Source organism: Bicyclus anynana, chromosome 21, assembly GCF_947172395.1.
Source record: "Bicyclus anynana chromosome 21, ilBicAnyn1.1, whole genome shotgun sequence".
In the NCBI taxonomy this organism is placed as follows: domain Eukaryota; kingdom Metazoa; phylum Arthropoda; class Insecta; order Lepidoptera; family Nymphalidae; genus Bicyclus; species Bicyclus anynana.
The window spans coordinates 9,397,070-9,410,943 of record NC_069103.1 but is presented as its reverse complement, the minus strand read 5'-3'; the positions used below and the strand labels follow the sequence as shown (position 1 = coordinate 9,410,943).

The 13,874-nt window shown below is 36.5% G+C and overlaps 1 protein-coding gene across 5 annotated transcripts in view; it reads left to right on the top strand.

Annotated features, from left to right (window-relative positions):
- LOC112044349 (probable Rho GTPase-activating protein CG5521) overlaps positions 1-13,874 on the top strand; it is a 54,045-nt gene that overhangs the window by 9,067 nt on the left and 31,104 nt on the right. For 2 of the 5 annotated variants that reach the window (XM_052888016.1, XM_024080172.2), the window contains 8 exons: positions 226-407; positions 790-872; positions 1,487-1,638; positions 3,592-3,772; positions 4,419-4,547; positions 5,316-5,414; positions 5,521-5,622; positions 6,363-6,601. In XM_052888016.1, coding sequence (XP_052743976.1) covers positions 226-407; positions 790-872; positions 1,487-1,638; positions 3,592-3,772; positions 4,419-4,547; positions 5,316-5,414; positions 5,521-5,622; positions 6,363-6,601 — 1,167 coding nt within the window. The remainder of the gene's footprint in view (positions 1-225; positions 408-789; positions 873-1,486; positions 1,639-3,591; positions 3,773-4,418; positions 4,548-5,315; positions 5,415-5,520; positions 5,623-6,362; positions 6,602-13,874) is intronic. The other 3 variants (XM_052888015.1, XM_052888018.1, XM_052888017.1) reach the window with 3 other exon arrangements.

Genomic DNA, 13,874 nt, shown 5'->3' with positions numbered 1-13,874 from the left:
GTTTTGTTCTTTTTATTTTTTTATGTACATTTTTTTTAAATTAGTGTAACTGGATTTATCCGTGCTAATTAATAATAAATAAATAAATAAATAATAAATAAAATGGTGCGGCCGGGGATGCAGGTATTACCGTTGACGGAGAGCATATGCGAGCAGCAGCTGGCGCAGGGCAGCTCGTTACTTTGTACTAGCGGGAAGTTAAATACCATCCTTATTCTGTTACAGAACGTGTTACAAATATTCATGACGCAAGCGGCGAACGTGTTCGTGGCGAGCGCGTCGCCCGTGGCGCCCCCCGGCGGGCTGGGCTCGCCGCAGCTGCTCGACGAACAGACGGACACGTGCAAACGAGTGCTCAACATATACAGATACATGGTTATGCACGTCGCCATGGACGCCGGATCCTGGTAATTTATTATGGATTTAGTTTCATATAAAATATTTATACTTAATTGTTAAAAACCAAGATTTTGAACAAACATGTGACTCTTGCTATCACAGCTCAAACGCTTCTCATATCTGAGTTATTTGAGTAAATTCTGTTGTATTTGTAAGATCATCAATTGATGGAAACAACTACTAAAGCCAAACTGAATAAATATGATATATAAAATGACATGCCTTCATTTTCAATTGTTTGTTGATAAATATATTATTGAGTATGGCTTTAGTATAATATAATATTGTTTTGAAATAGATGAACCTGTACACTCACTGTATAATTAAAAAAACGGTGCTATATAAATATCGTATACCGTAATGGTTTAGTAATCCAGTTTTCTTTTACAGGGAACAATTACTTTTGGTACTACTGCAAATAACGTCTTTGGTCCTGACAAAAGTGCCGCCTAAAAGGAAACAAGATACACTAGGTAGGCCATAAAATCGTCATCATTATCAGCCTTTTTAACGGCCCACTACATGGCCAGGCCTCTATTTACAGGAGTAAGTATATAGAACTTCGACCCACCATGCTGCTCCAGTATAAATTGACAGGTTGATGATAATGTCTAATTGTTGAACAACCATCAGATATTAATGATAATACCCAGGGGCTCTGAAACTACTAAACTGATTTGAAAAATTCTTTAACTGTTGGGAAGCTACACTATCCCGAGTGCTATATTTTATCTGTGTATTCCTACGAAAATGGGAATCACGCGGGTGAAACCGCGCGGCGTTTGCTAATTAATAATAAGAGCTGCTTTGTTGTAGTTGAATTTGCTAGTTAATAAAATAAGCTCCTTAAAATAAAGATAAAAAAAACAACATAAAATTCCCAATGTAGGACAGAATTTTAATTTAAAAAAAAAGCTTAGTATCTAATAACCCGTCCTAGGACACAAACCCAGGAGTTTGTGATCTGAAGCCACATAGTCTAACCACTGGACCAATTGGGCAAGTTAGGTATACCGTATTATAAACTATTATAATTATAATACAAAACGGATTAGAAAAAGAATTTAACTTAACATTGTCAACGCAGGTGGTTTCCTGGCTCCGGCGTTATTTCAAACGTTGATAGTGACGTGGATTAAGGCGAACTTGAATGTGGCCGTCAAGCCAGAGTTATGGCAGAACTTCATGGAACTGCTGACTAGACTTACACATTGGGAAGACTTGATAAAGGAGTGGGCAGTAAGTATCCTACTTAAATTATAAACGCGAAAGTTTGTATGGATGTTTATTACTCTTTAACGCCGAAACTACTTAAAACGAAGATAGATAATACCTTGGATTAACACATAGGCACCTTTGCATCTCGGAAAAATCTAAAGTTCCCACGGGATTTGCGAAAAGTGGATTCCACGCGGACGAAGAATGGGTTTTTTACTGCTAGAAATAGTTCCTTGTATAATGGTTGGAATGGAGTTCCGGACTGGTGCTAGAGTCAGAATGAATATACAGGGTGTCTCGTAGGGTGACCAAGTTACTATATTACATATAATAATATAATATAATAATATTTATTGATTCACTAGTACACATAAGAATAATTTACATAAGTCTGTGATCTCCACACTAGGATTCCCTGTATTGTGGTAATCACTTTCTTCCACAGTAGTGAAACAAGAATATAACAGTTTATGAAGTGTGTGACAAACAAGTTAAGTTAGGTAGTAAAGTTAAGTTAGGTGGTAAGTTCTTAATGCTAAGTTTATATAATTCAAAATAATTACAATATATATTATGTGAATATGCGTGTGTGGTGTTGGGTGTGTATGTGTGTGTTGTGTGTTTGTGGTGTGTGTGGGGGAATGTGTGAGTGTGTGTATGTCAATAAATTAATCCATGCGTTAATCACATAGTTTAATTCAATTTCAGCAATTTTTCGGTTTCTTCATAATTAATTTCCTCAAACCATTTATTTAATAGTTGTTTGCATTTATACCTCGACACGTGTGTGATTTTAAGTGCTCTGTTGACTTTAGTGTATATGAATGGTCCGGAGAAGGCGAAAGATTTACGTGCAAACTGGGTGCGTAACACAGGACATATCCACCTTTGAAGACGAAAGCGCTTGTTTACTGTCAAAGCTGCCGTTTTGTGAAACCTCAAAACGACACTTTTGATGTAAAGTTGTCTAACACGCAGATAACCAAGTTCGCGGTACAGAGTATCAGTTGGATATCGGAATGGCTTTTTGTAGGCAGCTTTCAAAACTGCTCGCTGGGCTCGCTCTAATTTCATGAAGTAGCTTTTGCAGGCTCCCCCCCAGGCGGGCAGGCAATAGCTTAAAATAGACTGGCAAAATGACTCATACAAAAGCCCAATAACCTCTTCGTTGGCCACATTACGAAGTTTTTTAAATATGAATATGAGCTTTCTTAATCTACCACTTAATGCGTATATATGTTTATCCCATCTCAACCCTTCATCTAGTATAACTCCTAGATATTTTATGTCTCTGACATGTTCCAGTGTAGGACATTGACAGGTTTTATCAGGATTATATTTGCATGAGTGTAGTTTAATATGTAGTTGTTCTTTTGGATCCGTTCGAGTTGACATTCTGAAAGCAATGAATTTGGTTTTGTTACCATTAAGCGTAAGAAGATGGTCTCCAAGCCATGAAGAAACATCCTGTAAGCCTTGTTGACATAGATGTCTTACTGAATCCCAACTATCACCGTGGAATATTATTGCAGTGTCGTCCGCAAAGCTGAACAATCGTGCTTGATTAAGACTAAGTGCACAGAGGTCGTTTATGTAGGTCAAAAATAAGGTAGGGCCAAGCACACTACCTTGAGGAACTCCGAAGTGAATTTCTGTTTGATCACTAGATAACTCATCAATAGTAACTTTTTAATATGTTTTATAAAAACTGATTCGTCACCCTAGGGAACTTTTCAAAACTATTCAAATTAGTTTTAGATAATTAGATGGTGTATCTATTATTTGCGTTTTACCCATTAATTACGAAACACACAGTATAATATTATATTTTGGTATTTTAAAATACTGCTTGTACAGTAAGGCTTCTGGAACCAAATGCAGTAGATGTTACTTTTTTCGGTTTTACCCACATTTCAGCAATTAAAAAACTATCAAGGATATTTTTAAAACCTAATCATATCTTTTTTTGTGCAGAAAACAATGGAGACTCTCACACGAGTATTGGCCAGGCACGTGTACTCCCTGGAGCTGTCGGAGACCAACACGGCGCCCGAGGGCCGCGGCCGGGGGCGGCGCCCGGCGCCCGCGCCAGTGAACCCGCGCCCCATGCCTCTGCGAAGGCCCACGCTTGCCACCAGCGATACTAGAACGCCTGGTGAGATTCACTTATTCAGTTTATCTATATTAAAATTATTAAGAGGTAATATTTGTGAAAATTGTTATCGCCGCGTAGCAACGACTTGCGGTACGGACGGCTTCGGTGTGCTCGTGGCGTTCGAGGCGTCCACATCTCTTGTTGTGTAATTCTTTATGTTTTACTTGGGATAGGCGGGGAGAGTGACTTGAGTGGAAAAGGGGAGTGTTTGTTAACAGTCAAAGGATCCTTTAACCCTACACACATCGTTCACAAGTGCGTGACTTCATTCAAGGTCTACAAGGACCCTAGAACGGCAGAGAACTGCCGTTCTAGGGTCTTATTTTGGTTACAGTTTGATTTGTTAATTAAGTTGTCCTGACAAATGTTGTGAAATCATAACCTTTGTTCGACATTAGTTTTCTTATATTTGTAATCACTTTTGAGTCCTATAATAAAATGTAGATCGTTGGATTTTTTGATTTTTTTTACCAATTGTGAACCGATTTTTTGATTTTTTTTACCAATTGTCTTCGTACTCCTTTGAAAACAGGAACTCCGCGGGTGAAACCCCGGGGTGTATGTTAGTTATAATTAAATAAATATTTATTCTTATTGAATAAGAGCAACATGTTGGTTATGAATGAATACTCTTGTAATGTTGCAGGCAAATCTCCACGGATAAGTCACGAATCTCACCCGCGCAAAGAGGCGGCGCTCCGCAGACCGTTAGCGAGGTGTCGCAGCGACCCGCACCTGCCGAGACACGCACAGGCGCAGGTGCAACTCTGTACAGGTAACCTAAACCAACCAATTGCCCACAATAGGCTAGTTGACTCTTTTTTTAAAAGGTCTTAAATTGTTCATTATCGTTTTACTCAATTGAAAAAAAAAACATTTTTTGAGACATAAAATATTATATTTATATATTTTTTTGACAATACGAGCCAAAAAGCTGTCGGCCATGATGGTCTATATTATAACTGTTTCATGACATCACATTTACACTAAACCTTAACCAAACGGAGTGTTTGACATAATTATTAGTTTGACGCTTAGTTCATCAAGTGTGTTAGTGACGTCACAAAATGGACGACAGCGTTTTTGACGTTTGGAAAGTTTGAAAAAATACGGCATATTTAAATTAAGTTTTATAAGTTTTATTAATTAATGTCGGTATATTTCGGTCCCTTATTCCATGTACAATACGAAATTAATATTGTCTATATTAAATTTGATATGAGTAGTTGACGCATGTCAAATTTAATACCGGTTTTTTTAATAACAAACCTTTCCCAAAATTTCAAGAAGTTTGTTATGAGATTCATGTTATGGTCCGATAAGCAAATACAAAGATATCATTACTTTTCCGTTTAGATCAAAGTAGTTTATGACTAAAGTGGTCAGAACTGTTTTTTGTTGAACTTTTTTTTTAATTATGAAACTAATAATACATTGGCTTGATAGTAATAATAAAAACAATGCGTTTTCATTATAAATTAATTTGAAGTAATATACATAATGATATTATACAGATACATTAAAGTGATTATTTACTGAACAGATGAGAGCAAAGAACTAGTGAGCAGTAAAGCGAGGCGGTGGTATTCCTTGGACTCGTTAAGGCAGTCGTCGCAACAAGAAGAGAGAGACTCCGGTAGTGGTAATGTTAAATTATCATCATAATATCATCATTATTATTAGACTTTTTTCATTATGGGATGGTGTAGCTGACAAGTCAGTTTCTTAATGTTTGATTTAATGTGTAGATTCGCGCTCCCCGTCACCGGCTCCATCTAGCGGCGTTGAAAGTAGCTCAATAAAGGATTCGCCATTACAAATAGACTTGGCTTCAGATGGTGGAAACGTTGGTACGTACAAACAACTTTAGCAACACATTGTCACAAATCAACAAACTATTTTTGCGCCGATGCAAATACAAGCCCAACGCCTTGTATTGGCATCGCCCCATACTAAATGGCAGAAATGAATGACGTCATCGATCAAAGTGATCGTTTAATTTGTATGGGCATTCCATCAAAATTACAAATATTCTTTGTTATTTGTGCGTTTATGTTTATACTTTATAAAATTAAAAAATGTCACATTGCGTGTAAGAAAGCCCCAAATCCTATCCTACTTCCTACTATCCTACTTAATATTATAAACGCGAAAGTTTGTATGGATGTTTGGATGTATGTTTGGATGTTTGTTACTCTTTAAAGCCGCCACTACTGAAGCGATTTGGCTAAAATTTGGAATGGATATGAATTTTACTCTGGATTAAAACATAGGCTAAATTTTATCCCGAAAAAATTCATGGTTTCCCGAGATTTGCGAAAACTGATGATTTTAATGATATGAATGTTTGTTACTCTTTCACGCCTTGACTACTTAAGCGAATTAGCTAAAATTTGGTATTGAGATATATTATAGCATGGATTAACACACAGGCTACTTTTTATCCCGGAAAATCCATGGTTCCCGAGGAATTCGTGAAAACTAAATTCCACGCGGACGAAGTCGCGGGTGTCCGCTAGTGTCTCATAAAAATCAATATATTCAAACCTAGTCATCATCCCCATTTTACAGACGTTTTACATTAATACAGAATGGTCGGAGACGGACGCGGGCGGCGGAGTGATGGGCATGATGGGCGCGGGCGTGGGCGCGGGCGCAGGCGTGGGCGTGGTGCTGGGCGGCGCGGCGCGCGGCTGGCTGCCCGACGTGGCGTGCGTGCTGTGGCGGCGCATGCTAGCAGCGTTGGGCGACCCCAACGCGCTGCGCGACCCGCACGCTCACCACCACCTCTTCAACTACCTCGTGCATCTCAACGCGACCCTGCTCAAGGTTAGTATAGACTTAACGAAATGTTACATTATAAGAAAGAATAGAATTTTTCTTTTTTTATTCTCTACAAGTTAGCCTTTGACTACAATCTTACCTGATGGTAAGTGATGGTGCAATTTAAGATTTAAGCCGCCTAACTTGTTAGGAGGAGGATGAAATCCACACTTCTTTCGGTTTCTCCACACGACATCGTACCGGAACGCTTCTGCTGAAAAAGTCTTTATTTTTAAACTAGCTGACGCCGCGCGTTTTCACCCGCGTGATTCCCGTCTGCGTAAGAATATGGGGACAATATATAGCCTTCCTTGATAAATGGGCTATCTAACACTGAAAGAATTATTCAAATCGGACCAGTAGTTCCTGAGATTAGCGCGTTCAATCAAACAAACAAACAAACAAACAAACAAACAAACAAACAAACACACTCTTCAGCTTTATAATAGTAGTATAGATAATGCCACATATAACATGAGATTCTAAAATATATTATGGCTTAACTGCCATATAACTGCCAGGGCATTATTTTATTGCCCACTCAACCAGTGGAACAATAAAATATATGGCATCAGTGCTGCATACTATAAAAAAAGTATGCAGCACTGATTTTCAATTAGGAGCCGGTTCTGGTGCCATCCTATATGAACTATGATTTAAAAAGTACTAAATCAAAATAAATAACATAAAATAGTAAAGAAAGTTTTATGAATCGCGAAGCTGAATGAATGGGAGGGGCACATAGTTTTAGTCACAAAAGTAAATAGATTTCAAGATAATTTGTCCTAAAGATTCAATAGCGACCATAAGCACAGAAAAGCTCAGTGTTTGTTGGTCGACACCCACTAGGTGGACCAATATTATCCAGGTTACAGGGAGCCTAAATGCAGGGAAGCCGCTTCAATATCGTTGTGATTGAAAATCGTTACAAGGAAGCTTATGTTCAGCATTTGACGTCCATCAGCTGATAATAAATTAAACATGTGCATCTAGGTATGCTCGACAGAAGTGCTAACTTAAACCTGCTGCTTTATGCGTGAATAACGGGAAGTCAGACAGAGTGGCGCCGTTAAGTTACAAAGCAGTTTACACTCTCATAAGTAGTTATCACTTCAAAAATGACTGTTTCCATGAACATTAGCAAGTTGTAAGACGTTGGGAGATTTGATACATCCGCAAATTTGTAAAGCTAGTATATATTTGTATGGGAACATCAATGCAGAAAACTGATTTAAAATTTTTCCTAGTTACAAATTATTTATTCATTCAGGGGGGGGGCGTGTGATATTGAAACCCATTTACCTAAAAACCGTTGCTTAATAACCACACAGGCTTATATTTTATAAACATATTTCCCCATTGTAGGAATCATTCCTTTAGATTCACACACACACACACACACACACGCACGCACGCACGCATGCACGCACGCACGCACGCAAGCACGCGCGCGCGCGCGTGCGTGTATGTCTATACACCTTACCTTTAAAACCAAAGACATCCCACATTCCAAAAACAGAATACTTTTTATATTTTTGCTAAAATCATATTTGAAAACATAGTAACAGACATTATTCAAATCTTACATCAGAACCAAACTGCTCTTGACCCCAGACACTTCCATAATTGACCCTGAACCCTGGATACGTTCAGTTTGTTCTATTTATCAATGAAAACTTAATAACTAAACGATTCTATGAGTGGTCTCTAAAAATAAATCTGTTAAAATTGTCGCAGACCACTCTATCGTTCAGTTGAAATGGTGTCACACAATCAACTCTTTATATCAATTAGTAATAACTCAAGCTTCAAGCTTTTGCTCCCAGCTTTGCTTGATGAATTTTCGGTCGTAGTCAAAGTTACAACTTTGAAGTTGTAACTTTGACTACAACCGAAAATTCAAAGTGTTTTAAGATTAAAGTGTCTGAAAACAATTGGCTGTCAATATACATTTAAGTAGCAATCTGTACTAAAACCTTATTATTTTAGGGTAACAAATAGCCCATAAGTTAATCTAAACTACAATCTAACTCTATTCCAAATTTTCAGCCAAATCGGTTTAGTGGCTTACCCGTGAAAGGGCTACAAACAAAGTACTCAGTTCCCCATTTATTCTCGTAATATAAACACTCGTATTATATTTAAACGAATAGACAAACTTAAATGTACAAGTAAAACATTTATAGCTAATATTTGTAAGTTTTAAACAATAAGGTACACCGACGTAATTTACAATTTTGTATCAATATAGATGAACAGTTTAGAACTAGGCACGGCGTAACGCAAGCGTCGAAAGTGGCCTTCAAGGTTCCAACAAATCAGTCACAGTTTGTGCTACATAATCATAAATCTGCCTTAAGAAGGTAACGCCAAATGAACTGTTACGTAAAAACGTTTGCTTCAAACGCACGGAATGCTCGTAGGTTAATGCAAATGAGAATTTTACATTGAATAATATACTATATGCTACAATAAACGTGGACAATTGTCTATAGGTACATTCGAGATAGTAAATGTTATAGTTATCTGGTTATTAATACATTATGTATTTGTATTAATGTAATTTTTCAGATGTTGTTTTTCCTTATATTTTTTTCCTAGAGCGATAAATAAATCGGTCAAGCTATGAGTTTTAGCGACACTTATTAACAAATCCAGTCAATAATTTAATATCTAATTTCTCAAGTAGGTATTTAGTTATTGTTTTTAAATTAGTTTCTTGGTTATTCGACACAATGGGGATGACTAGGTTTGAATATATTGATTTTTATGATACATTCGGGTAAATAGGGTCAATGTTAACTAATTTATACATAAAAAGCAAAGATTGTCTGGATATTTGCAAAATAATTGAGATTATAAAATTTCAAAATCTATTAAAATATTTTATCGTAATTAGATGAAAATTCATACAGTTTTAGCTTCCTTACATTAAATGTGACATTTTTTAATACGTAAACTATAAACATAAACGCACAAATAACAAAGATATTAGTAATTTTGTTTGAACGCACATACAAATCTAACGATCATTACATTGCCTACGACGTCATTAGTTCGTACCATTTTGTATGGGGCGTTTTTCAGGGATCCGCGGCAGCGCTGCAAATCTGACTCTTTCAATCCCTGTAGCTCCGAAAGTAATGATCGCAGACACCCTGTTCCTTTTACAAAATTGCTTTACTATTAGTATAATCTTAATTTATATACAATTTAAAAAACTGTCATCATCCCTATTATAATATCGGGATACGTACCACGATAAAACGATACAGTTCGTTTTCTGTTGGTTTGTTAGATACATACCAATATAAAACGAACTGTACACAATCATGCCTCATTTCCATAGGGCTATGTTATAGGTTATTTAATATTAGTTTAGATTAATTTTCTTCTTCCATTCTCATCTGTCCGTTCACACAAGGTCATACTGTTCAATTACTAATTAGGTATTCAGTTATTAACCATATTGGCAACTAGCAGACGCTTCGCGGTTTCTTCTGCGTAGTTCACGTTCCCGTGCAGATACGGGGGTCCTCTGTTACTAGCCGATAATGTAACTTTATTTTTTGTTGGTGACAGAATTTTTAATATTGGTCGAATAGTTTTTAATTGAAATTGTAACAAACACAAAAACAACAAAACAAATCTTACTTATTTGTAATATGAGTTAAGATGAATTCTGTGACGTTAACTAATAGAACGTTAATCTCGCTGGTTTCATTGAACTGATTTTCTAAATACAATACCTACTCGGAGTTTGAAGCTGACCTTGTAGTTTCGAACAGTGAAAACTAAATAGATCGGTTCGGTGCTTGGTTGACTCTATTATGTTACTTAGACAAAACAATACAGTTATTTTAGGGTTCCTTACATTAACTGACATATTCGTATTTCGTAGTGAAACTTCTATAACAAAGTGATTATTTTTTTAATCGGATTTTTTTTTTAACTACGTTCTTATCTCTAAAAGGACTATATATATGGTCTAGGATATCAAGACAAAATATCTTGGAAGTAGGTAATTATCACACTAATTATGCACACACAATATATAATACTAACTAGCGGACGCCCGCGATTTTGTTCGCGTCCTACCGGCAAAGGCGTACCGCCAAGCGATTTAGCGTTCCGGTACGATGTCGCGTAGAAATCGAAAAGGGGTATAGATTTTTATCCACCTCCTAACAAGTTACTACGCTTCTATCTTAGGTTGAATTATCTTACTTACCATCAGGTGAGAGTCAAAAGCTAACTTAGAAAGAATAAAAAAAAAATTACACGCGTACACAAGCTATTGCTTTTATAATATTAGTGTGACAATTACCTGAATGGTTTTTACGCGGCAGCTCACCGAATCACTTATTTGCTTGGCAGAAGGTACCAAATACAAATTCTTTATTTGCTGAATACATCCAATGCATTCGACCATCTCTGGCATGCAATTAATTAAATTAGTCTAAGAACAATTTACATTTACATTAGTATATAAATTAATTTACTGAATATAAGCATTTATCTAACAACCACGAGAATAGATTTTTGTAAATTGATTTAGAGGTTGTTGACGTAAGGTTGGAAGCGACTTGTTATATATTATGAATGATATTTAAACGGGTACATACCACGATAAAACGACGAGATTTTTATTGTCGATATTTCGACCCAGTTGCATGGATCGTGGTCACGACGGGACTGAAATTGCTAGATCTAGAGAGTAGATCGATTTTGCCCCTAACAGCTGACTTCACTTCTCATCTCGCAACTTCAGTCCCGTCGTGACCACGATCCATGCAACTGGGTCGAAATATCGACAATAAAAATCTCGTCGTTTTATCGTGGTATGTACCCGTTTAAATATCATTCATAATGAACAACCACGAAATAAGTTTAAAATCATTTGTTATATATTTTTATACACAGCATAGCTGTTTTTGTGGAAAAATGTCGTATTGGGCTTAAAGTTCAATACAAATCTATCCTCATTTCTCATTGGTCTTTGATTTACGTCACCTGCTTTAGAGAAGAGGTCACTATGTTTTTTACCCCTGTGCTGGTAGTGATAGTACCTGGCCTCGGCTGACGTCTACCGCTAGATTACAACTGAGTTGATTTGGAAGTTATGAATTTCATTCAATTTTAAAATTTCCAAGTTCAAAAGCCGTTTTGTTTATACTTCTCGTTTAGAAGTGTGCTAGTAGCGTAGATTGCCCGTGATTTCGTCCTCGTAGATTTCGGTTATTCGGTTATAAATTTACCTGACTTCCGATCTGAAAGAAATAAAGCCTTCTCTAAACTTAGAATAATCAATGTATAGTTAAAATTATTATGTTTAGATTAGCCGCAACAAATATACAGACAATTTTTTTTTTTCGTGTTTTAAGAAGAAAAAGTAGGTGCTATCTCTACTATCTCATATATATATTTATTCAATGTTTTTCCATTACAAACGGACATTATAAACGGACATTTATTTATATAGATCACCTGTTAAAGAGAAACGCCAATATTGCGCGCGACATTTAATCCGTTACACCGCAAACCCACGTCGAAACCACATCGGTCCACACGGATTCTGTCGCTAATAGTTATCGCAAACAACGAGTGACTAGACGACTTATCACTCGATATCTGGCACTCTTCGACAGATGTTGTAACACAATACTTATTGTCCGTAGTGTTTATCTCGTGTGTGTTGTGTTTTTTTTTATATAAATCAGATGCGTAGTTCTTTTGTTTTGTGCGTATACGCAATACGCTGTGCGGTGTCGATCAGTGCGCGTAGTGCTGGTGTATGGTTTTCTTCAAGTTCTGCGAACTGTTGTCCAATTCGAGGTTATTCAAGGACTGCCAATGCGAAAGAGGTGCAGGAAAAAGGAGGCTCCTGAGGAGGCTCCGGAAGCGAGAGGTATATCCCCGCGATTCTTTTCGAATAAAATCAAAAATCATTTATTTCAATTAGGCTTATTTAACATTTTACAAGCACTTTTGAAACGTTACGTTATGTCATGATTTAATGGTGATAATTAAAGTCGAAAACTTGAAATTAACCAAATTAGTAGATTAGGTATAGCATACAGCAGGTATACGTTCTTGTCTGTGTACCTAATCTGTATTCAAATTATATTTTTTGTCCTAAAACTATAAAAATCAACACAAATATCGCTTTCCTTCAATAATCCATAGCCATATCTTGATTACTTACTACTAATCGTATAATTATAAAAACGTGGGTACATTTTAAAATTTTTAAACGTTACTTCAAAACATTATTGTCCAGTGTCAGAATGTTTCAACGTTATGGATGTTAACTTGTTGTTTTAATTATGTTTTATTTAGTTTATTAGTATGTGTGTTATTTACTTTTTAGTGTGTTTGTTGTTTTTTGTTATATATGTGTGGCATGAAAACAATATATTCGTTGCTCGCTGCGATATGTAATGTCAATCCTGGATACATTATGAGAGTTACGTTCGTGTCTAACAGGATCAGGGGAAGTATTTGTTTATTCAGTAACAAATTAAGTTCGTGATTATTATTTTATATGTCGTTACGCTAATCTCTTCTTTTGCTGCTGAATTTGGGCCCCATCAGGCAATGTTTCTGCGCTCGCCCAAATCCCCCAGTGACGCCGTTGAGGTCCCATTAAGTATCATACAGCATTTACACGATCAGAAAAAAATAATGTTAAGTGGCGATGATGTCTAGCGGGCCAACTTGGATGTGATACATCATGTATCATACATCCTCCTGTCCTGATTGAAGACATATCGCATATGTGGGTTCCGATTTCTTGCTAAGGCCCACAATTCAAATCGAATGAGGATTGGCGGGCTTAGAGTGATAATAGTGTTTGAATCTGTAACTATCAATGTCAGATACTAATCATAAAGAACACAATCAACTTCTATAGAAAGATGAAAGGCAAGGAGATAGTTTTGTAGTAGACGTCCCCTATCCGAGGCTGCATAGGCTAACCACTTTACCAAAGAAATGTGGTTGATTATAGTTAGGACTATTGTTTCTTAATATAGAGAAATCTAGTCTTTACCTGATTAAGCACATTTTTTTTGCGATTCTGTGAATTTTATGATTCATCAGAACTATTTCTATGTCAAGGCAAAAAATAAATGCACAAAATAGAGACTATTTTTATTAAATTATATGTACCTACTTATAGGTTTTAAATTTCAAACTAGGTTTTCTAACTAGGTTTTCTGTGATTGACGTGTTGTTTTAATATCCGTGATTGTCTCAAAAACTACTTACCCAATTTGGT